Here is a 25,329-nt window from a genome sequence, read left to right as displayed (position 1 = left end):
TACTTACCTCGGTAGGGGGAAGCCTCAGGGTCCCAATGAGGCTTCCCCCTCCGCTGTAGCTGCAGTCAATCCAGCACTGGCTCCCCCGACGTCTACGGCAATCCTTTCTCGACAAGCCTAACAAGGCTTGCTATATGTACCTTCTCTGGCTCCAGTGGGGGCGCTGTTGTGTCTCTCAGTACGGAGATAGGCGAAAATAGCCGGTCTCTGTCAGGTCCGCTCTACTGCGCAGGCATAGGAGACTTGCGCCTGCGCAGTAGAGCGGGCCGACAGTGATCGTCTATTTCCACCTATCTCCGAGCAGAGAGCCGATACTGCGCCTGTGCTGGAGCCGGGAAGGTAAATATTTACATCCCCGCTATTCGGAGGGTCACAGCAAGAATGCCGTGGGACACAGGAGGACGGGGAAGCCTCAATAGGATCCAGAGGCTTCCCCCTACCGAGGCGAGTACCCCCAGGGGAACTTCTTGTCGTTACAGGTTTTCTTTAAAATGAAAATGGTGGAATTACAGTTAAGTTGCCCATTAACCCTCCTGGCGGTAACCCTGACCTACACTCGGGGTAGCCGCCGCAGAGGATTACATGGCCCTGGGAGGCATTTTTGTAATAAAACTTGTAATAGTTGTAGCTAGCACTAGGCTAGCTACCTGTTTCCCCAAAGTCCCTCCGATCACCGCCGTAATACATACCCCACCAGAGATCCCGCGATGGCGCAGCCTCCCAATCAGCTCCAGGCTTCGCTATGGGGAGGATCGGGACTGCGCATGACGTCGCCGTCATGTCCAATCGTCGCCATAGCGACAACTGAAGCTGATTGGGGAGGCTGTGGCTCTCGTGAGATCGCGGCTGGGTTAATATAATCGGCGGCGATCGGGGGGATCAGAGAAGTGTGGGAGACACTGGTAGCTAGCCTAGTGCTGGCTACAACGATTACAAAAATCCCTCCCGCGGACGCAGCCACTGAAACTGCATACCGCCAGGCGGGTTAAGTATTGCACCCATAATGTTCTTATTTCCAGCCATACATGACATATTTAATTTTTAACAATACTAGCCACCTGGCTGTCCTGCTGATCCTCTGCCGCTAATACTTTTAGCCATAGGTCCTGAACAAGCATGCAGATCAGATGTTTCTGACTGAAGTCAGACTGGATTAGCTGCATGCTTGTTTCAGGTGTTTGATTCAGTCACTACTGCAGCCAGAAAGAACAGCAGGACTGCCCCCCCCCCCCCCCCGAGCGCTGCCTGGCCAATCAGTGCCAGGCAGCGCTGAGGGGTAGATCGGGACTCCCAATGACGTCCCCGACGTGGCGAGGGGGGAAGCCCTCCCGGAAATCCCGTTCTTTGAACGGGATTTCCTGATCGAAGCGGGTGTGGGGATGCCGCTGCACAGCGGCTATCATGTAGCGAGCCCTGGGCTCGGTACATGATTTAAAAAAAAAAAAAAAAAAGACTGCTGCGCTGCCTCCTGGCGGAATTTAATAGACCGCTAGGAGGGTTAATTTAGCCAGAAACCAGGAGTTGGGTGATCTGGTAAAGTCTGTTTTTTTTTTTTTTTTTGGGTAACCTTTCAGTACAAGTACAACATGTAATGTGGCTGTGCACAAGAAAAACCCAGGAGGCAGCTCTATAAGGGCCACTTGTGCGGTGGGAATCACCACGGCAAAAATTAGTTTGCGGATGTGAATTTCGTATGCGGTTGTATGCAAATTTTCATGCTAATTTGCATACAATTTCACATGGATGACTATGTATGTGAATTCAACCATTGCAGTGCCTGTGTGCTTTTCCATTGTTCATATGCGTATTTGCATACCAAAACCACATGCGAACTTCCTATTAAATACATTGTATGCGAATCGCATAGCGGTATGCAAATTCTGATGGCTTTGCCGTGCAGATTTTTTCTGCACAGGAAAACGCTCAGAAATCTTGAGAAGTGGAAACAGTCCCATCCACTTGCCCATGCGAATTTGCGATAGTGAAAACGGGCCCTCAATTAAAGCACCACCAGTTTAGTCAGTATGTGAGTAATGTCTACTTAAACACATCACAACAACAAACATTTATAAAGCGCTTTTCTCCCATGGGACTCAAAGCGCATAAGCATGGCTCCGACCATCGTGGTACAGAGGAAGGTATGTAAAAAGATAGAGGATGAGCATGATGGCCATCAGAGATGGTTAATAAGATGTAAGTAGATAAAACAGCTTGAAATTGGACCAATCAGATTTACTTCCTGCTGAAATAGGGTGGTCCAATGTCAAGCTGCATAGCCTTTACACGCAAGTTGAAACGATTTGCATGATTTGTGACAACCAAGTATCAGTACAAGCCTTGCCTAACATGTAGGACCCAAGCTCCATGGGAAAACATTCACCCACACAGAAGACTTCTTCCAACCTGTACAGCTATTTTCCCATTGAGCAATGTCTCCTCTCTCCATACAAATAAACACAAGACATCTTTTGCAATTAGGAGGACTGAAAAGGTGGCTTCCAAGCATGGACGGCTCTTTAACTCACACCACAGATTTTCAATTATATTCAGGTTTGAGGACCAAGATGGCTATTCCAGAATGTTGTACTTGTTCCTCTGCATGAATGCCTGGACTTTGAGCAGTGCTTAGGGTCGTTATCTTGTTGAAAGACCGAGCCCTGGCGCAGCTTCAGCTTTGTCACTGATTCCTGGACTTTGGTCTTCAGAATCTGCTGATACTGAGTGGGATCCATGCGTCCCTCAACTTTGACAAGATTTCCAGTCACTGCACTGGCCACATAGCCCCACCACATTTTACTGTAGGTAGCAGGTGTTTTTCCTCTATGCACAACCCCCTGGTTATGCCCAAATAACTCAATTTTAGTTTAATCAGTCCACAGCACCTTATTCCAAAATGAAGCTGGCTTGTCCAAATGTGCTTTAGCATACCTCAAGTGGCTGTTTGTGCTGTGGGCGGAGAAAAGGCATCCTTTGCATCACTCTCCCATACAGCATCTCCTTGTGTAAAGTGTGCCGAATAATTGAACAATGCACAGTGACTCCATCTGCAGCAAGATGATGTTGTAGGTCTTTGGGTTGACTGACTGTTCTCACCATTTGTTGGTTCTGTTTTTCCAAGATTTTTCTTGGATTGCCACTTCGAGCCTTAACTTGAACTGAGCCTGTGGTCTTCCATTTCTTCAATATGTTCCTAACTGTGAAAACCGACAGCCAAAATCTGAGACCACTTTCTGTATCCTTCCCCTAAACTATGATGGTGAACAATTTGTCTTCAGGTCATTTGAGATTTGTTTTGAGACCCCCATGTTGCTACTCTTCAGAAAAAATTAAATGATGGAAACTTACAATTGACCCCCTTAAATACTCATTCTCATAATTGGATTCACCTGTGTATGTAGGTCAGTGGCCACTGAGCTTACCAAGCCAATTTGCGTTCCAGTAGTTCTAAAGGCTTTGAAATCAAAATGACAACAGTGCCCAAATTTATGCACCTGCCTAATTTTATATAAACAATTATTACGCACTTTCTGTAAATCCAACAAACTTAATTTCACTTCTCAATTATCACTGTTTGTCTCCTATATGATATATTTAACTGACATTTTTTATGGTAACAACCAACAATTTATACTGGTAAATCATGAAAATGTTGCATCTGAATTGAATGCGAAGTGTGTAGAAAGTCTATATAGGTGCTACACACTGAGCTGGTGGTCATTTCAGATGCAGCCTTAGTGGTATGCGCTGGCGTTCTCGCATGAAAATTAACAAGGTTGCCCAAACTTTCACATCCCACTGTATTTCCAGGTCTGCACCATAGCGTTGAAACCGCGGCAGAGACGAGGAAATGGTGGCAGGACAGGAGAACTGAAAAGGTGGAAAAAACAGCGAAGGGAATCCGGAGTAAGTGAGTTATGCTGTGGGGTTTGTTTTAACAGGTCATAAAATTACAGCAGTACAAGTGGGCGTGATCGGAGCATTCCTAGATAGGATAAGTGCCATTTCCTCCTTGCTCATAATCTATGTTCTAGTCAGTCAAAGATTTTGGCTGGCTAGAACAGGGACTTCTGGGGGCACTGGATTGAGAGGATGGTGCTGTGTCACAGCACCATTCATAAAACGGCACCTAGAGCAAATCAAACCCCCTCTCAGTTCAGGTGTATGTTAACCTCTGTGAACACAAGTATGTTTTATGCTCATATGACTATAAAATCAGACTGTATTGAAGTACTGTGCTTTAATAGATACTAAAGACCAGTATAAAGAACACAAATGGTGTTTACAGAATGCAGTTATACTATGACCATTTTGAGTTTTGCTTTACTGGTAAACTAAGATGGCAGGTCCAGGGCTCAAGGAGGAGATCTGCAGCTGAGAGGAACCTGCATAAGGTGTACCTTATTGATAACTTCTCCCCATGTTCCAACGTCAGGCCACTTGAGAAATCTACAGTATTTTGTATCAGATGTGATAATATTCAAACAGCTCTGACAAGCTTTCAGTCTACAAGTGTAGAGGCCGACCAGGTAACTTGGTCATTGTGAGACAAATGCCGGTCTTCATAATTCCAGTAAACAGGTGGCTTCATGCTGAGCAAGTAGGTCCTTTGATTCAATCATCATGGCTCTGCTTTCCGACTGCTATCTGTTTTGCTAGCACCCGGCCTTACAGCAGCAATGCGTACAAGCCTGGACTGGACCTGAGGGGCAAATAAAAGAAAATAGCACACAAAAGATATTAAATAAAGGGGAGCATATTGATATCAATCACATTCCATTTTCAGTGCAGTTTGTATGACAATTGACCAGTCAAATCTCTCCAAGGTTTCGGGCTAGATTACTGACCAAGCAATTGATTGGGGGTCCAGAGGGCCTTCGCATCGGGCCTCATGTAGACACACGGTGGACCCTCTTGTGGTTGCTTTGGGGTTATTCCAGCCCAGCTGGAGAATTGCAAGAAGAGCAAAGTGTCTCACCTCTTCAGGCTCTAACACAGCTGGAGCTATGAAGACTGAGCTAAGCTGCACTCAGGCGATGAAGATGCAGTGCAGGAGCTTGGAGATCTCTGCAACTCAGGGAGAGAAAGGGGGCACACAGGCTACCTAGTGTGAGGATAAAACTGGTCACCTATACATTGGGGAATCTTGCTACCTATACAAGTTAAAATTCTGGCTGCCTGGTGGGGGAACCTGGAGTTGAAACCCAGCAATTCTGAGGAGTTATGGACATCGGGCTATCTATAGTGAGGGAATATATGGCCACCTATACTGTAGGAATAAGGCTTCCTATACTGGGGATTTGGGGGCATAATACTTGGGGGCACACTGGATTACATTATACTGTGAGGTACCTGTGACTACCTAATATCATTGAGCGCATATCTGTCTGCGTGATATTTTAGGGTACATCTCACTGCCTACTACTATCGCTATTTAACCTATCACTTTCTAATGGCATCTTCCCATCCGCACTCAAAAACAGCTCTTAAAGTAGCAAATGATCTTCTTACAGCTAAATCCAAATTCCATTCTCATCGTTCTTGATCTGTCCTTTGCATTTAATACTGCAGACCACACTTACTCCTACAGATAGTTTCATCCTTAAAGCCCGGCGGGGGTCAGTACCCAAACCCTTGGGCGACACCTCAGGGCCGAGGCTGACAGGTGCCTCACTATCCTGCAGGATAATGACATGTACCTTTGGGCGATATTGCAGGGCTGAGGCTGACCATTCAATTATCAATTAGTATTAAAGAGAATCTGTACTTTAAAATTCTTACAATAAAAAGCATACCATTCTATTAATTATGTTCTGAGCCCCTCTGTGCTGTTTCTGCCACTCCCTGCTGCAATCCTGGCTTGTAATTGCCAGTTTTAGGCAGTGTTTACAAACAAAAGACATGGCTGCTAACAGCATGTGATAGGCTGAGAGGAGTTCAGTCTGTGACTCACACAGAGCCTGCAGGGGGCGTGGAGAGGGTGTGTACAGCTTCTATCCTATCACAAGCAGTGCAGCACATTCCAGCCTGAGTCCGACAAAGCCTTCAGAGGAAAGAAGATTAGATTATATAACAGAGATTATACAGCCACTTTGCAACTAGGAAAGGCTGCAGTAAGACAGACCACATTAGAACAAGTATAGGAACTTCTAGGATAGAAGAAATAAGGCTACAAATTGTTACAGAGTCTCTTTAAGTTTGGGACACGATACAATTTTTCATGTTTCCTTTCAATCCAATTGAAGAATTAAAAGCAATTCTATTGGATTTCTTGTTTGATTAAATAAAAAAAAAAAAAAAAAAAAAAAAAAAAAAAATCAGTTGTACAGAAAAAGCTGATTTTTTTAAATTTAAATTGCTGTGAAATTAAACCTTTTTATTGTGTCACGTGTAGCCACCTTAAAGCCTGGTACTCACCTTCAATTTTGATTGGCCAATCATGGAACAGTTTTACCATCTCCATATAGCATGAGGGTTTACCTACACAATCTGCTCATGGTATTCAAAATCTATTGACTTTCAATACTACCAATGCCAATTTTTACCAATTCCATGTAGTACGAGTGCCAGCAGATTTTGAATACTACGAACAGATTATGTGGGTAAACACATCTTGTTCATAGTATGCTATATGGAGGTGGTAAAATCTGTCAATGATTGACCAATCAAAATTGGATGTGTGTAGTAGTCAAGTAAGTCTGAAGAGACTTTAAATATAAGAAAAAAAAAAACAGATCCTCACCTAAGGAGAGGGAAGGCTCTGGGTCTTATAGAGTCTTCCGAGTCTTCCGGTTTTCCTGCCAATCTCCTCGTTCCCTCCGCAGGCTCCCCCGTTTGAATCTCCGCCATGAGAGACTTTAGTAGTCTTCAGAAGCGATCGGGCTCCTGAAGACCGGCGGCTCTGTACTGAATGCGGTAGAGAGGGCCCTCCTGCGTACGCAGCGACTAGTTTGCTTCCACAGATGTCGGAAGAGGGCAGTCCCCGACCATAGGCTGCTAATGGGGGAGCCTGCGGAGACCAGGAGGAGAACAGGTCCTGTATAGGATCAAGAGTCTTCCCTCTGCTTAGGTATCTGTTTTTTATTGTTAAAATCGCTTCAGACTCCCTTTAACCGGTTCAGCACCGCAGTGCCGAAAATCTCATGCATCCGAGCAACGTTCACCTCCCATTCATTCGCCTATAACTTTATTGCTACTTATCACAATGAATTGATCTATATCTTGTTTTTTCTGCCACCAATTAGGCTTTCTTTGGGGGGTACATTTTGCTAAGAGCCACTTTACTGTAAATGCATTTTAACAGGAAGAATAAGAAAAAAACGGAAAAATTCATTATTTCTCAGTTTTTGGCCATTATAGTTTGAAATTAATATACGCTACCGTAATTAAAATGCATGTATTTTATTTGCCCATCTGTCCCGGTTATTACACCGTTTAAACGATGTCCCTATCACAATTTATGGTCCCGATATTTAATTTAGAAATAATGGTGCATTTTTTCAATTTGCGTCCATCACTATTTATAAGCTTATAATTTTAAATAATATAACAACATATTCTCTTGACATGCATATTTAAAAAGTTCAGACCCTTGGGTAACTATTTATGTTGTTTTTGTTTTAATTGTATTTTTTTTTTTTTTTTTTTTTTTTTTATAAAAAAAAGTGTATGTGGGTAATTTTTGGTGTGGGAGGGAAACTGCTAATTTTAAATGTAAAATAATATTTTTTTTTAATTAAAAATGTATGTGGGAGCAGTTTACTAATTGGCCACAAGATGGCCACAGTGAAAAAAGTCCTGGATGCGAACGATCTCGCATCCAGGAACTAAAATGCTGGGGAGAAGTTTCCTGGAGGCAGAAATACCGCGCTCTCTGGAGAGAAAGCGTTGATATTTCTGCGGGGAAGTTAGATCGGTGAATGGGAATTATATTCCCATTCACTGATTGGGGGACTGGCAGCGGGGGCGCGCCCGAGCCGGCGGCAGCAGCAGTGCCTATCTGGACGTGGAAGCTCGTCCAGATAGGCCGAACTGGTTAAGAGGACAATTGTAACGAAAAGGATATGGAGGTTGCCATATTTATTTCCTTTTAAGCAACACCAGTTGCCTGGCTGTCCTGCTGATCCTCTACTACTTTTAGCCATACACCCTGAACAAGCATATGCATATCAGGAGTTTTTAACATTATTGTCAAATCTTAGAAGATTAGCGGCATGCTTGTTTCTGGAGTTATTCAGACACTACTACAGCCAAATAGATCACCAGAGCTGCCAGGCAACTGGTTTTGTTTAAAAGGAAGACTGAAAGAAGCGGCTTGGCTTTGTATTACCGTACTCAATGCAGAATAACACACAGGCCTTACCTGATCAAAGCTTGTATTCAACTGCTTCAGAGTCACATTGTATTGATGTATTCGCTTAAACTTCCCACCCAGAACCGCAGCTTCTTGTGTTAACATCTCTGCAGAAGAAATACAAAAAGTCTCAGTTAGCTGGGGATGTGACTCATTTTTTATTACAGATTAGAAACAAACAAAATCAGGTGCTGCTACTGCTGTGGTGTGCTGGTAATTCTGTACTTTGTTCCAATCCTCCAACTGTATTTATTAAGTTAGGGCTGAGACCCACTTAGAAGCGCTTTTGGTGCGCTTGCCGATCGCCAGCAATTGACAAATCGCTACTCCAGTGGATCCCTATGGGAGTGGTCCCACTAGCAGTGTTCTGCAGAGGAACGTCTCCTAGTGTATATACTGTAGGTATACAGTCAATGGTTAGAGCTGGCACACTATCAAAGATATCCTGAGTGCTTGATAAAGTGATATAGACAATATCACTAGTACATGCAGAAACAAAGGTTAAAGGAGAACTGTAGGGAGAGGTATATGGAGGCAGCCATATTTCTTTCCTTTTAAGCAATACCAGTTGCCTGGCAGTTCTGCTGGTCTATTTGGCTGCAGTAGTGTCTGAATCACACCAGAAACAAGCATGCAGCTAATCTTGTCATATCTGTCAAAATTGTCAGAAACACCTGATCTGCTGCATGCTTGGTCAGGGCCTATGGCTGAAAGTATCAGAGGCAGAGGATTAGCAGGATAGCCAGGCAACTGGTATTGCTTAACTACTCTACGACCCCTCCACGACAATGGGCGTGGCCGCGGCGGCAGCCCCAGGACCACCTAACGCCAATTGACCTCAGGTCCTGGAGCCGCTACTGAAGGAGATCGCGCGCAGGGTGCACGCGCATCTCCTTGGGGGGTGGAGCTCCGCCTCGTCTTCAGTCTCCGAGCGTTAGACGGCGCGATCGCCGTCTATTTTCATAGTACAGTGCTGCGATTAGCAGCAGTGTTGTACTGGGGACAGCAGTGTGACACGGCTGTCCCCCTGGGGGACAAGAAAGCGAACGGCTCTCATAGGCAGAAGCCTATGACAGCCGATCGCGTGATTGACCGGCTGGGAGGAGGGAGGGGATTTCTATAAAAAAAAAAAAAAAAAACAGAATTAGTAAAAAAAAAAAATTGAACATCAACATTTATTAAAAAATAAACACAAGGGAGGCGATCAGACCCCACCAACAGAGAACTCTGTTGGTGTGTGTGGTGGTGGGGCTGCAGTGGCCAATTATGAAAATAACGGCCTGGTCTTTAGGGGGGTTTACCACTGTGGTCCTCAAGTGGTTAAATGAAAACAAATATTCCAGCCCCCATATACCTCTCTCTCCAGTTCTCCTTTAAAGTGGGCCTAAATTCTTGCACAGGAGAGTTAAAGGGATACTGTAGGGGGGGGGGGGGGGGGGTTGGGGGAAAATGAGTTGAACTTACCCAGGGCTTCTAACAGTCCCCCACAGACATCCTGTGTTGGCGCAGCCACTCACCGATGCTCCGGCCCCGCCTCCGGTTCACTTCTGGAATTTCTGACTTTAAAGTCAGAAAACCACTGCGCCTGCACGCCCGTGTCCTCGCTCCCGCTGATGTCACCAGGAGTGTACTGCGCAGACACAGACCATACTTGGCCTGCGCTGTGCGCTCTTGATGACATCAGCGGGATCGAGGACACGGGCGTGCAGGCGCAGTGGTTTTCTGACTTTAAAGTCAGAAATTCCAGAAGTGAACCGGAGGCAGGGCCGGAGCATCGGTGGGTGGCTGCGCCAACACAGGATGTCTGCGGGGGACCGTTAGAAGCCCCGGGTAAGTTCAACTCATTTTCCCCTGACCCCCCTACAGTATCCCTTTAAGCCTGCCTAATTCCTCCCAATCAGAAGTTGTAATTTGACCTATCCTCTATGTCACCTGACTGGCACAGCAGATAAGATAGATAAGCTAATTTGAAAGCACAGGATGTTAAAGGGCCCATACACTGGTCGATTTCAGCCATTCTATGGAATCGATCGATGGATCAGAAATAGATTCTAGGATGGAAAATCTAGGTCAATCTGCTGCTGGCAGCAGATCAATGGCCCATACAGTTGTATTGAATCTAATGGTCCAATAATTCATTTAAGGTGCCCATACACTGTACAGATTATCGGCCGATCACTCGCAAATCGATTGACCAATCGATCAATTTGCGGCCGATTTCGATAGATCTGACATGCTGGAAAATCTAGGTCGATCTGTTGAGATGGCTTATCATTTTGCATTGGACCTAATGGAAATCTGATGGCAAAAAAATGCCATCAGATCGATTTTCAATAGATTTCATACTGAAATCTATTGGAAATCTGTTCCTAGTAAAAAAATGTTCCTAAGCACATCAGATAGATCAGAGATCCATCTGATGATCTATCTGTTGCTAATCTAACGAGTGTATGGCCAGCTTTAGATGGATTGCCAATAGATTTTATTCTGAAAGCTATTGGAAATCTGTTCCTAGTGTGTGGCACACATCAGATAGATTCCTGTCAGATTCAACTTGACAAGCATCTGACAGAAATCTATCTGATAGTCGAATCTGCTGCAAATCTATAAGTGTATAGCTATAACTTGCAAATATGTGTGCTGATAACCTTTGTTTCCTCATAGTGTATTAGTACCTTAACTCCTGTACTCAGTGTATTGACTGGGCAGGCAGGGAAATGAGAAATCCACTTGTGGTCAAATTGGCAGTGAAAATCTACCTTATCAAACTTGATGCTCTTCGATCACAATTTTAGGAGCAATGGCTACAATAGCCAAGTAGTGATCACCAGGGCTGTGGAGTTGGAGGTTTCATAAACTGAGGAGTCGCATGGTTTTTGTACTAACTGCACAGCCTGGCGATCGCACAGAGAATCACGCCACTTCCATAATTTGCTAAATCGGTTGCCGGTCCCAGCTTTTGTTATTCATTTTAAGTAACTGTCTTATCCTTCCCAGTGAAGATCTACAAAAAGATTTTAGAATAAGAAGGTAGATTTTCACCCAGATTTGACCGCAAGTGGATTTGTCATCTCCCCGCCTTCTCAATATACTGAATAGAGCCCATGAGGTACCTATACACTATGAGACATTCTTCAGCAGATTAGATCACAGGAATCAAGTCTGCCTATGCCTCAACATGCTGACCAATCAAAATTTCAATTGATTTCTTGCAGAAAGTGACCGACATTAACAATCTAACAGGATGGTTCTTTGCTAGTCCATCGATGGCAATGTACAGCAGGGGATGCAGTGGTATCTATGGGGGGGGAAGAAGGGGCTAGAGCATCCCATTTCATCCCCCCCTCTATTCTGCCCTATCCGAGGTCCTATGCAGAGTTTTAGCACACTCACCTCTCCAGCCGGTGTGGTGAAATTTTTTGCAACTTTATCAGATTTTGCAACCGGTTGCACTTATTTATACGTATAGCTATCAGAAAGTGCAACCTAGCCATTGACTTTAACCTATCTGTATCAGAAAATGCAACCCAACCAAACCCTATTCTCACACAGAACCCTCCCCTCTTGCTCAACTAATAACCCCCCCCTGGAGGGAACAATCCCCCCTCTTGCTCAACTAATAACCCCCCCTGGAGGGAACAATCCCCCCTCTTGCTCAACTAATAACCCCCCCCCCCCCAGGGATCAATACCCCCTCTTGCTCAACTAATAACCCCCCCTGGAGGGAACAATCCCCCCTGTTGCTCAACTAATAACCCCCCCTGGAGGGAACAATCCCCCCTCTTCCTCAACTAATAACCCCCCACCCCCCGAGGAAACAATCCCCCCTCTTGCTCAACTAATAACCCCCCCTGGAGGGAACAATCCCCCTTCTAGCTCAATGGGATCTGTGGTTGCAAAAAATTACAGGCGTGTTAACAGAGAGGAGCAACGCCTACACAGTCATACACTGTCCTCTATGGCAAGTTGCAAAATATGATAGGTAGCAAAAATTTTCACTACACCGGCTCACTCTGTCCTACAATCATCTCTAGGTGCCTGTAGCACCCCCGTAAATACCGCCAGGTCACTACAGGCACCAGGAGAAGACGGTAGCATAGGTCAGGAAGCGCACTAGCTGGAGAGACTAGTGAGAGCACCTTACCTCCCAACTTGAATTTGACGCACCTTTAGTCATCTCCAGCCACACCCCCTAGTCACGCATATCACTAAAAAATTGAAAGCAAAAGATGTTTTATCATGGAAACCACACTGGTCCTATCTATCATTAGTTTTTGTTTTTTTCTAATAATGTTTAAAAGAAAACAATATATTAATTTAAAAGGATGAAAATAAATTAGCGTTAATTTAAAACATATTTAGGAGAAAATACATATATTTAAATGGATCTTTACATCAGTCCCTAAAAAGGGACAAATTAGAGAAAAGGAGGCAGAGAGGAATTTTGCTCCCAAAGAGAGATACCCCTCCAAAAAGAGGGATATGGCTCCAAAAGAGGGACAGTTGGGAGCTATGGATTCCTCTTTGTTCAGATGTGGATCGCAGAGAGATCTATCTCTTGGGCAGGTCAGGTGAAAGTCAGTCAATGTATGGCAGGCTTATGTAGCGACCGCCAGAGACAGCAGAAGTGATCACATTACCCAGATCTGCCACCATGCCATCGTACACCCCCAGAGACTCGCTCTCCATTTCGTATCAGCCGCCCAGACTGCAGTGACGTCAGTGCTGCGTAACCTCTCCCAGTCCCAGACAACCAATCATACCCCCACCTATCTGCTCCAGCATGCCACGGCGCTTTGTGACGGCGCCGCGTACAGATCGTCACGAGCGTCGGTCACGTGGTTATAGCCTTTGTAGTCATGGCAACGAGTAACTGAAGGTGGGAGAGGAGGATGGAGAGGAGCCGGGAGAATCCTGATGAGCAGCAGCTAGTGGAGGAGCTGCAGGTGGAGAAGAGAATGAAGTGAGCAAAGCTTCCAGCTGTCCTGCTTACTGCTGCAGAGTGTGGAATGTGCCGCAGAGCTGCTATATTATAGATAGGAGCCACAGACTCTGCAGATCACTCTGATCTATGATCATGGCTTGTAAATAGAAGTTCTAGAGTTATCAAATAACATGCAGATAGCATGCAGCCTTGAAACTGGTCTCAGCAACTTACTTGTTATGATACTTTTAGCTGCATGCTATTTCCATAAAAACACAGTATGGGCGCATTCACACTAGGGGCGTGTTTGCACTTTTTTCAAGCGCAGGCAATTGTAAAAAATCTCCCTAAAAACGCTTGTGCAATGACCCCCTATGAGAGAGTTCTCATCTGGCAAAGTGGTGCCTGTACCATTTTTGAGGCGATTTTGCCTCAACGGAAGGTATAGGAAAAAAGCAAACACTCAGAAAATCGCTTTGTGTAGTGATTGCGTTCGTGTTTTTAATAATAAATACATTGTATTTATTATTTTCCAGGTCAAAGAGTTCACTTCCTGACTTGCGTCAGGGAGTGTATTTATAAACTGCACTGGAAAAACGCTTTTACCAAAAATGCAGCGCGCAGTGGAGTGCCGGGGGGGAATGCTGCACAAACTCGCTAAGCGTTTGCGATGATGATTTTAGATGTGAACGAGGCCTAAATGTGTCTATGATCATCTCTACTCAGTGGAAGCAAGAAGTTTTGAATCAGGATGATACCATTTAATGGCCAATTTAGATTTGTTTCTTCTAAGCTAGGCAATAAATGGCATCATCCTGAAACTTCTTGCTATTACTGATGGCTAACACAGTTGGTGCAACACTTTACCACTCAGTGGAAGAGTTATTATTATCACAGGTATTTAGGGCTGGCCTGGTTCACACAGGGGACTGGCTTGCGGTGTCTTGTTTAGCCAATGCTTTTCTGCTTCAGGAAGAAAAGCATTTGGCATTGGTTACCAACATTTCGTCATTGCTCTTGTTTTGAGCTCCCTAGAAGGACAAAGTGATCTAGTGCAGCGTTTACGCGAACAACGTGAACATTTGAATGGACAGCCAGCGCTAGATTATTTTTAACCAATGAACACTGCATTTAGACGCCTGTGTGCACCAGCCCTTAGTATTTTTATAGCACTGACATCTTTGGCAGTGCTTTACAGAGTACATATAGTTTTGTCACTAACTCTCCCTCAGAGGGGCTTACAGTATAATCCTTATCATAGTCATATGCCCATCGTAATGTAGGGCCAATTTAGGGAGTTGCTAGTTAACTTATGCATATGTTTTTGGGATGTGGGAGGAAGCTGATTTGAACCATAGACCCAGCGCTGCAAGTTTAGAGTGCTAACCACCAAAGTGCTGCATGGAGCAATGACGATTCTGTAACAAGCATAGAAAAGCTAAAGTGCTATGAAAATTGCATAAAATCGCTAGTGCTTTTTGGTGTGAGACAGTCGTCAGGGCACTAGACTCTGATGGGGACACATTCAAGGTACATTACACCAGAGGTTGAACTGAGTTTTTCTCGGGCAATTCAGCCTCCGATCTGCCAGCCATCAAATGCCTTCTTGCTTTAATTGAAAGAGTAACTTTAGTTTAAGGAGGAAATAAATTCATCAATACATTGCACAATGAGAAGTTAAAAATAGACGAGATCAAGAAATGATTGATATTCGCCATGTTATTGGGCAGACCTAAAAAAAAAAAAACAGACAGCCCCACTGCCTTTGTCTATAGCCACACCACCTAACAATGCGATAGGCTAAAAGGTTGGTTTTTTATAGATGTCCATATGCACAAAGGGAGATACTGATTGCTTGGCAGTTGGAAACAGCTGTTATTTCCTACAGTGCAAAAAGGCTCACAGACAGGAAACTGTCAGGACCATGTTCATGACATAACACCATTAGAGATGTCGCGAACGGTTCCAGGCGAACTTTCCCAGAAGTTCGATTCACCCCATAATGCTCTATTGAGCAGAACTTTGACCCTCTACATCACAGTCAGCAGGCACATTGTTGCCAATCAGACTGCACTCACTCCTAGGCCCCCCCCCCCCCCCTTATAAAAGGCAAGGTCCTTGTGCCGTTTTACTCACTAGTCTGCCTGCTCTGATTAGTTAAGAGACAGATGCTGACACACTCTGCTAGGGAGAGTTTAGTTAGGCTCTTATAGGCTTTTTCCTAGCTAATTGTTATTACTTCCCTCCTACAAAAGTGGTGTACATGTGAGAAGTGGATCGAAAATCATACATCATTCCAAACATTTTTTACAAATCAATAACTGCAAAGTGGGGAGTGCATAATTATTCGGCCCCCTGAGTCAATACTTTGTAGAACCACCTTTTGCTGCAATTACAGCTGCCAGTCTTTTAGGGTATGTCTCTACCAGCTTTGCACATCTAGAGACTGAAGTCATTGCCCATTCTTCTTTGCAAAACAGCTCCAGCTCAGTCAGATTAGATGGACAGTGTTTGTGAACAGCAGTTTTCAGATCTTGCCACAGATTCTCGATTGGATTTAGATCTGGACTTTGATTGGGCCATTCTAACACATAGATATGTTTTATTTTAAACCATTCCATTGTTGCCCTAGCTTTATGTTTAGGGTCATTGTCCTGCTGGAAGGTGAACCTCCGCCCCAGTCTCAAGTCTTTTGCAGTCTGCAAGAGGTTTTCTTCCAAGTTTGCCCTGTGATTGGCTCCATCAATCTTCCCATCAACTCTGACCAGCTTCCCTGTCCCTGCTGAAGAGGAGCACCCCCAAAGCATGATGCTGCCACCACCATATTTGACAGTGGGGATGGTGTGTTCAGAGTGATGTGCAGTGTTAGTATTCTGCCACACATAGCGTTTTGCATTTTGGCAAAAAATTCCATTTTGGTCTCATCTGACCAGAGCACCTTCTTCCACATGGTTGCTGTGTCCCCAACATGGCTTGTGGCAAACTGCAAACGGGACTTCTTATGCTTTCTGTTAACAATGCCTTACTTCTTGCCACTCTTCCATAAAGACCAACTTTGTACAGTGCATGACTAATAGTTGTCCTATGGAAAGAGTCTCCCACCTGAGCTGTAGATATCTGCAGCTCGTCCAGAGTCACCATGGGCCTCTTGACTGCATTTCGGATCAGCGCTCTCCTTGTTCGGCCTGTGAGTTTAGGTGGACGGCCTTGTCTTGGTAGGTGTACATTTGTACCATACTCCTTCCATTTCTGAATGATCGCTTGAACAGTGCTCCGTGGGATGTTCAAGGCTTTGAAAATCTTTTTGTAGCCTAAGCCTGTTTTACATTTCTCAATAACTTGATCCCTGACCTGTCTTGTGTGTTCTTTGGACTTCACGGTGTTGTTGCTCTCAATATTCTCTTAGACAACCTCTGAGGCCCTCACAGAGCAGCTGTATTTGTACTGACATTAGATTACACACAGGTGCACTCTATTTAGTCATTAGCACTCATCAGGCAATGTCTATAGGCAACTGACTGCACTCAGATCAAAGGGGGCCGAATAATTATACACACACCACTTTGCAGTTATTTATTTGTAAAATAAGTTTGGAATCATGTATGATTTTCGATCCACTTCTCATGTGTACACCTCTTTGTATTGGTCTTTCACGTGGAATTCCAATAAAATTGATTCATGTTTGTGGCAGTAATATGACAAAAATGTGGAAAACTTCAAGGGGGCTGAATACTTTTGCAACCCACTGTAAATGTTCTGTTCTGTGTCATATGGCCATTTGACATGCAGGGAAGTTATCCGTCAGCAAGAAACCGCATTATGTCTCATCTGAGTTCAGCTGCGTTCGGAAGTGTGCCTCGCTAATGTCTGTGCCGGGCTCGAGCAAACTCCCAGCCAGTACTGCTTTTAGGAGCAGTTTCTGTACCTGGGAGGAAAAGACTTTAGAGGGGACAGGGAATTAATTAATCTTCAGCATCGTCTGGTTGTTGTTGCCCAGCCCACAGAGGCTGATGGTGCTTATATGAATAAAAATAATAATACACCTCTGAGACACACATTACTGCATCATAATATGGGCAGCACAGGGGCATATATTCTCCACGTAACAGCGTAGGTTTTCTTTGGGTACTCCGGTTTCCTCCCACATCCTAACAACTATACATATAAGTCATATGTCTACAATAGGGATACGATTGTGAGCCCCACTGAGGGACATTTAAAGAGGAACTTAAACCAAGGATTGAACTGTGTTCCAATTAATAGCTGCCCCCCCCCCCAAATCCCATGAGAAATCTGTACCTTTTCTCAAATAGATGTATGGCTGATATTGTGGTGAAACCCCTCCCACAGTGTGATGTCATGACCAAGGTCCTGACAGTTTGCTGTCTGTGAAGATCGTTGCATTGTGGGAATTAACTGCTTTTTCCAACTGCCAAGCAAGCAAAATCTCCCTCTGTGCATAGAACTCTCAGTAACAAACATTCCATATACAGTGTTCTCCCCAGAATTTTTTTCCAGCCGGGTGGCATGAAATAGTAGCCGGGTGGCATTAAAAAGTAGCTGGGTGGGGCGAGATGAGAGAATGCAGGGCCAGTGCTTCTGTGTGCAACTCTGCTTACAGCAGAGGAGGAGGTAAGCTGATGACAGCCGGGTGCTCACCAAAACTAGCCAGGTGGAGCACCCGGCTAAAAGAGCTTGAGGAGAACACTGCATATAGATCACCTGGCAGAACTAAAGGTGTCCCACCTGTGATACATTTCAGAATGTAAATCAGGGAGAGGAAAGATTTTACAAAGGCAAACACTCACTAAATAGTCTATAAATGAATATAGTAAACAATAAGCAATTGTATGCATTATGTTATTTTCACTACAGTTCCTCTTTAAGTGACAAGATCATATATACTGTACTCTGTACAGCACTACGGAAGATGTTGGCGCTATATAAATACTAAATAATCATAATCCTATTACACAATAATGTTGATGTTTATTTTGGAAAACTCACTAATGTTTATAGGTGATATGTACAGTATGGCTTTAAATGTCAGCCCAATCAGAACTGATTACTCCATTCTGGGCGGACTTTGCCCTGGATATTGAATTAACTCATTAATCACTGTGGCCCGACCAGAGATCTCCTTTCACAGTACTATCTCTTCTCATCAGGGATTTCGCTGACATTTTTTCATTACTGGGTGATAAATGAAGTTCATTGTCTTTGCTGTTGCTCAGGGAAATGTTACAAGCATCAATATATGAAATAAGAAACACAGTCGCAGAACTGGAAAGAAAACTCAGCAGTGTGGAGGATGAAGGTAAGGAGGCTTCTGTGTGTTGTCATTAAATGGGGGAACAGAAATACATAGCATGATCAATCAATATCAGCAAATCAATGGATGTACACCTGCTTTATGCTTTAACCTACACCAGTGGCATAATTTATTAATTATGGGTCTCCAGTGATTAAATATGTGATCCAACAAAACAAACCTGGCCCGGATTTGTTAAAAATTGTCTCAGCGATTTGGAGAAAAGGAGAGAAAAGAAAAAAAAGTTAAAGGCAGAAATGACATCAGGATTTAGCCTCAAACTGTGGGCAAAAGACATAGTTCCCACCAGGAACAGAATTCTCTTCATTTACTATATAAAATTCACTGAAATCAAAACGTGGACAGTACAATACATGTGTTATGTAAGTAGATCAAGTATTTATCTACTTATATATATGTGTTTTTTTCCCTGGCATAGTATGGCTAATCCTACTGCTTTACCCTAAGCACTATACTTACTGAGGGTGGATACACACATCCAATTGTGATTGACCAATCATTGGCAAATGTTACTACATCCATGTAGTAAGAGAGCTTACCAACACAATATGTTCATTGTATTCAAAACCTACTGGCCCTCATTCTACATGCAGGTGGTTAAATAGGCTATTCATTGGCTAATAAAAAAAGAATGTGTATACCAGGCTTTAGGTACAGGTACACACATCCAATTATTTGGCCAATTTTACTACTTTATGTAATGAGAGAGCTTAAAGTGTACCCGAGGTGACGTGACATGATAAGATAAACATGTTTATATACAGTGGAAAACATGAATAACGAGGCTGTTTTACTTGTTTTATTTAGGTACCCGAAAGAGTAAATTTTTAGGCATGGAAGTGACAGCTTGGGCTTGATTCACAAAGCGGGGCTAAGTGTTAGTGCCGCTGTGAAAAGCCTCTTACTGCTCCCTAAGTAGCTCTGCGCGCACTAACTGCCGCGCAGAGCTACTTCGCTCACAGCCTCTCGCAGTGCGGCTGGCCGGTATTAGTACGCGGTGGTCGCACCCGCTGCCCCTTAAACAACAAAACGGCGCATCGGGTGCCCCCAAACGGAGCATTGATGCGCTGCTTCAGTGGGCACCCGATGCACCGTGTTCATCGCACCGGTTGCGGCGTTTAAGGGGCAGCGGGTGCGACGTTATCGTCGCACCGCGCGCACTGAGCGGGACTGACAGTGATGTGTGGGCGCAAAATACTTAGTGCTGTGGTTTGCGCCCACTAAGTTATAGGGCTCACTAACCGGCTTAGCGCCGGTTAGTGAATCAAGCCCCTTCTGTCTTATATAGTAAACATTCACTGATAAGCTAATTACAGCCATAAACATCTAAAAAAAGGTTCTATTTTCATTTAGGGACACTTAATTGGCTGGCACTGAGCAGAGGCAACAAAACATTCATCTACTTTGTAAATGTTTAAATATAAAATAAAACCATAGCTCCCAACTGTCCCTCTTTTGGAGGGACAGTCCCTCTTTGGGAACCCAGTCCCTCTGTCCCTCTTTCAGGACTCATGTACAGATCTATGTAAATATATGTATTTTTGTACTGCTAAATTTTATTCCCCTCCTTTAAATTAGTCTATTTCTTATTTTTAAATGTTAATATGAAGGAAAATGAACCAGGATAGAAAGGACCAGTGGGGTTTGAATTATATAAGAACATATTTTTCCAATTAAATCTTTATGGTATGCGTGAATCATGATCGAAAGCCTGTATCAGGCTCAACTCTAAAGCCTGGTACACACTGTCAATTATGATTGGCCGATCACCGACCAATCTTAGCACCTCCACATAATCTGCTCATAGTATTCACTATCTGTTGACACTCATACTACATGGCAGTGGTAAAACTGGTAAGTAATTGGCCAATCATAATTAAAAGTGTGTACCAGGCTTAACCTCAGTCCCTTAAAATGATACCCAACCCTAGCTGATCCCCTAATTGGTAATACTAACCCGCCCATCTATACCAGTGGGGATTTTCACCTCTGTCACAATGACACAGGGGACAAGAGACCTGCAGAGGAGAGAAGAAAAGGTACAGAAACCAGAAGCAGCCCTCCTAAGGAGGTGAATACAGTACAGTACACATTTATCTCCCCAGAGGGTTGTTGTTGTTATTTTTTAGCCAATGCCAGGAGTTTTGCTTTGTAATCTCGTGGTTAGAGCATTATTTTCTGCCAGGGACCACAGGCTACAAGAATTAGACTGTCCAAGTTTTATAGCGTGTATGATGCTAAGCAAACTGCATTTTTATGATTAACAGCATATGGTTGTACACAAACTAATGGAGAGGCTTTTGAAAATCCCCAGGAGCCGACAGCAATGACTGCACAGCTTCACCGTGCTAAATCTTTAAGAGCTTAAGAACGTGTGCGTGGATGGACTTCAGCTCCATTAGGAAGACTTAGTATTATTACAGTTATGAGAGTTTTAAAAGGGATGACTGATCTGACAAAGTTGTGGCTGGCTGACTTAATATAAAACTTGTGTAAAGTAAACTTGCATTTACAAACTATTAAAGGGAACCTGAAGCGAGAGGGATATGGAGGCTGCCATATTTATTTCCTTTTAAACAATACCAGTTCCCTGGCATTCTGGAATCAGTAGGGTCTGAATCACACACCTGAAACAAGCATGCAGCTAATCTTGTCAGATTTTTGTCAGAAATATCTGATCTGCATGCGTGTTCAGGGTCTATGGCTAAAAGAATTAGAGGCAGAAGATCAGCAGGACTGCCAGGCAACTGGTATTGTTTAAAAGGAACTAAATATGGCAGCCTCCATACACCCCTCTTGTAGGGTGATATAAGGAGGAGGGGACACAGAGAGCCCAAGATAGTGTAGTGTGTACTGGTATAGGATGATATAGAGTAGATAATACTCAGTAATAATACTCACAAACCAGAGTTACCTCCAAGGCAACCACTGTAAATGCAGGTGGGGAGATTACACCTGTCCCCACTCAGGATTAAGAAGTCGCTCTCTGTAGATCAGAAGAAAGAAGGGGTTTAAACACCCCTCCACCTGGGGTGGACGCTGGTATAGTATACAGTAAACAGAGGCGCCAAAAGGATAAAAATCACTAAAAGTTATAAAAATGCTCAGGAGGCAGTGGTGGACTTACCTCCCTGAAGCAGACACATAGACTGTCAGATTCAAGAAAGACAAATTTATTGACGTACTCCGAATACAGTTGCAACGCGTTTCACAGGCCTAATCCTGCTTCATCAGGCAATGAAAAATGGGGAGTATATAACAGCATAAGGTCTGGAATACACCATACACCTCTCGCTCTAGGTGTCCTTCTGTTTACTAAAATACATTTGTAGCATTGTGAATTCCAATTCTAAGACTGCTATAATAGTAACGCCTTATCAGTCAGGGAGAGCTTTCTGTCTTGTTTACTTGTGTCATACCTTATTATCAGTGCAAAATGGCTGGAACAAGCTTGAGAGTCTACCTGGTCTGCAGTGTAGGTTCAGTGCTGGTAACAGGTAATACTGGTAATAGGACTGTCAAGCTACAAATGAGCAGTCAAGGAATATATAAAGTAAAAGAACGGAAAATACTTTATTTAGAGACACTTGCAAGGTTAGATCATCTTTTTGCAGCACTGAGCTATAGCCCAACACTAATTTGAAGATTAGAATGAAAATGCAGTTAAATAACAAGACAAATGGCCATCCCTAGCAGGTAAAGCGTCATCATTATATCTATTTTCTACAAGTTCATATTATTATCAGGTATTCCCTTAAACTTAAAGAGAAACCGTGACCAAGAATTGAACTTCATCCCAATCAGTAGCTGATACCCCCTTTTCCCATGAGAAATATTTACATTTTCACAAATGGATCATCAGGGGGCTCTGTATGGCTGATATTGGGGTGAAACCTCTCCCACAGTGTGATGTCAGGACCATGGTCCTGACAGTTTCATGTCTGTGAACCTCATTGCATAGTGGAAAATAACAAGCTGTTTACAGCTGGGTCCAACTGCCAAAAAAGCAAGCAGCATCTCCTTCCAATGAAATCACCTGCCAGCAGTACAAATGTCACCATGTGGTAAATGTCAAAATGTAAATCAGGGAGAGGAAAGATTGTACAATGGGAAAACACTAACTAAATCATTTATACATAATTATTGTAAAAATGAAGCACTTTTTTATTATAATATTTTCTATAATATTTTCTATCTTTAAGATAATAGTAGGGGAAAAAATAATCAAGACATTGCAAAATAAGAATTTGTTCATGCTGTATGATCCAGCGTGAGCCTGCAGGTTATCATCTTTACTGCTGGCAGGCTTGAATGTGATAGGTTAAAATGTGTGAGAGAGAGGGAGTGTGTGTGTGTGTGTGTGTGTGTGTGTGTGTGTGTGTGTGTGTGTGTGTGTGTGTGGTGTGTGTGTGTGTGTGTGTGTGTGTGTGTGTGTGTGTGTGTGTGTGTGTGTGTGTGTGTGTGTGTGTGTGTGTGGTGTGTGTGTGGTGTGGTGTGTGTGTGTGTGTGTGTGTGTGTGTGTGTGTGTGTGTGTGTGTGTGTGTGTGTGTGTGTGTGTGTGTGTGCGCGCGCGCGCAATGGGGATGGTCAGTGAGATGCAGCCAATTTCGAGTTGATGCGGCAATATGCAAATTTTGTATGGAAATGTATGCAGCTTAACCCATTCAGGTTCCGTGGTTTTCACGAGAGAAATGTTCACCTCCCATTCATTAGCCTATAACTTTATCACTACTTATCACAATGCACTGATCTATATCTTGTTTTTTCCGCCACCGATTAGGCTTTCTTTGGGGGGTACATTTTGCTAAGAGCCACTTTACTGTAAACGCATTTTAACAGGAAAAATAAGAAAAAAATGGAAAAATTCATTATTTCTCAGTTTTCAGCCATTATAGTTTTAAAATAATACATGCCTCCATAATTAAAACTCACGTATTGTATATGCCCATATGTCCCGGTTATTACACCATTAAAATTATGTCCCTATCACAATGTATGGCGACAATATTTTATTTGGAAATAAAGGTGCATTTTTTCCATTTTGCATCCATCACTATTAACAAGTTTAAAATAAAAAAAATATAGAAATTTTTCATCTTTACATTGATATTTAAAAAGTTTAGACCCTTAGGTAAATATTTACATGTTTTTTTTTTTTTTAATTGTAATGGTTTTTTTTATTTATAGTAAACATTTTATTTGGGTAGTTTTGGGAGGGTGGGGGGTAAACAATAGATTTATAATGTAAATGTGTGTTGATTTGAATTCATTTTTATTTTCAGGTGTAGTATTACTTTTTGGCCACAAGATGGCGGCCATGAGTTTGTTTACATGACGTCACTCTAAGCGTAACACACGCTTAGAGTGGCGCATCAGGAAGTGAATGGCCAGAAAAGGCGCAGCTTCCGAGAGAAGCTGTCGCTTTTTCAGCGGGGGAGAGGAATCAATGATCGGACTTCATAGTCCGATACATTGATTCCCTGACTACCGAATCCGCGGCCGGGAGTGCGCGTGCACGCGCGCGATCGGCCGCGGGGGCGCGCGGTAGCGCACATGGTTTCTGGACGTAGTTTCTACGTCCAGAAACCAAAACATGTTAAAAATAAGCCAGTCAAATCCTACTGAGGTAAAATTTGTGTGGTTCATTTTCAAGCTGAATGAATTTTTCATACAAAATGTGTATAATCCTGCATCTTGAAATTATGTGCAATATGTACAGTATATGAGCGGCGGCTATGCCGAATTCAAACACTAGCGCTCACAACAGCCACTAGAAGCTGCTCCATCATGTGCCCGTGGCATTGTTTCTCTTACCTTCTCCATGGAAACCGTACATACTGCTTGGGTACACCTGAATGATGTGCCTGTATATCGCTCGGTGCCCACAGTGTGGTAGGAAAGATCAGGCTTGGTTCTTACAGACAACACACCTTCATGGTGGCCACACATGTATATTTCATTCAGTCTTCCTAGGTATTGATTGCAAATTAATCTGAAATGATCATTATTTGAATGTTTTAGCATTATCTTGTCAATTCAGTTAGCTCCAGCTTGATCTAAAACAATCACAGTTTTTTGATCATTATACTTTAGGCCCGGTTCACACTTGCGGTGGCCCTCCGGAATCGCCGTGCCGGAGCCGCACCGCCTGCAGAACGGACGGAACGGACGCACGGCATAGCAATTAAAGCCTATGCGTCCGTTCACATGGGTCCGTTCTGCAGAACCGGAGCCGGACCGGATCCGGGCCGTATCCGGACTCCGGCCTCCGTTCCAACATGCGCTATTTTTTCATCCGGCCCCTCCGGCAGCCGTATCCGGGGCGGAGCCGGACTGCACCATCCGGCCAATACAAACAAATGGGAACCGGAGGCCGCACAACACACTGGCTGAGAAATCCGGATCTTCTACCCCACTTCCTATGCGGATTTTTGCGGCGATATTGGCTGGGGACACATGGGCAAGCATTTTGGAGTGGAGCAGCAGGAGCTGGAGGTGTTGGCAGGATGTTGGCAGCATGTCGGTGGTGGAGGTGAGTGCTAAACAGCAGAGGGCCTGATTCCACAGGTCCCCCTTCTGCTGACCTCCCAGACCCCAGAAACCAAAACTGTTACTGTTGCCCTGGATGTGTGCGTGTTGCTCTAACCGAGCAACACGCACACATCCAGGGCAACAGTAAACACCCTCAATCCGCTGATCAAGGCATGCATACATGCTGCAGGA

At 43.8% G+C, this 25,329-nt stretch overlaps 1 protein-coding gene across 1 annotated transcript in view; it reads left to right on the top strand.

Annotated features, from left to right (window-relative positions):
* The first annotated feature begins 13,180 nt into the window (after positions 1-13,180).
* CCDC169 (coiled-coil domain containing 169) overlaps positions 13,181-25,329 on the top strand; it is a 51,280-nt gene continuing 39,131 nt past the window's right edge. Inside the window, exons 1-2 of the mRNA XM_068267077.1 lie at positions 13,181-13,313; positions 18,509-18,591. Of these exons, the coding sequence (XP_068123178.1) occupies positions 13,243-13,313; positions 18,509-18,591 (154 nt within the window). The 5' untranslated portion in view covers positions 13,181-13,242. The remainder of the gene's footprint in view (positions 13,314-18,508; positions 18,592-25,329) is intronic.

Source organism: Hyperolius riggenbachi, chromosome 2 (genome assembly GCF_040937935.1).
Source record: "Hyperolius riggenbachi isolate aHypRig1 chromosome 2, aHypRig1.pri, whole genome shotgun sequence".
NCBI classification, from domain to species: Eukaryota; Metazoa; Chordata; class Amphibia; order Anura; family Hyperoliidae; genus Hyperolius; species Hyperolius riggenbachi.
The sequence above is the reverse complement of the archived record's forward strand: the minus strand, read 5'-3'. Positions and strand labels throughout refer to the sequence as shown.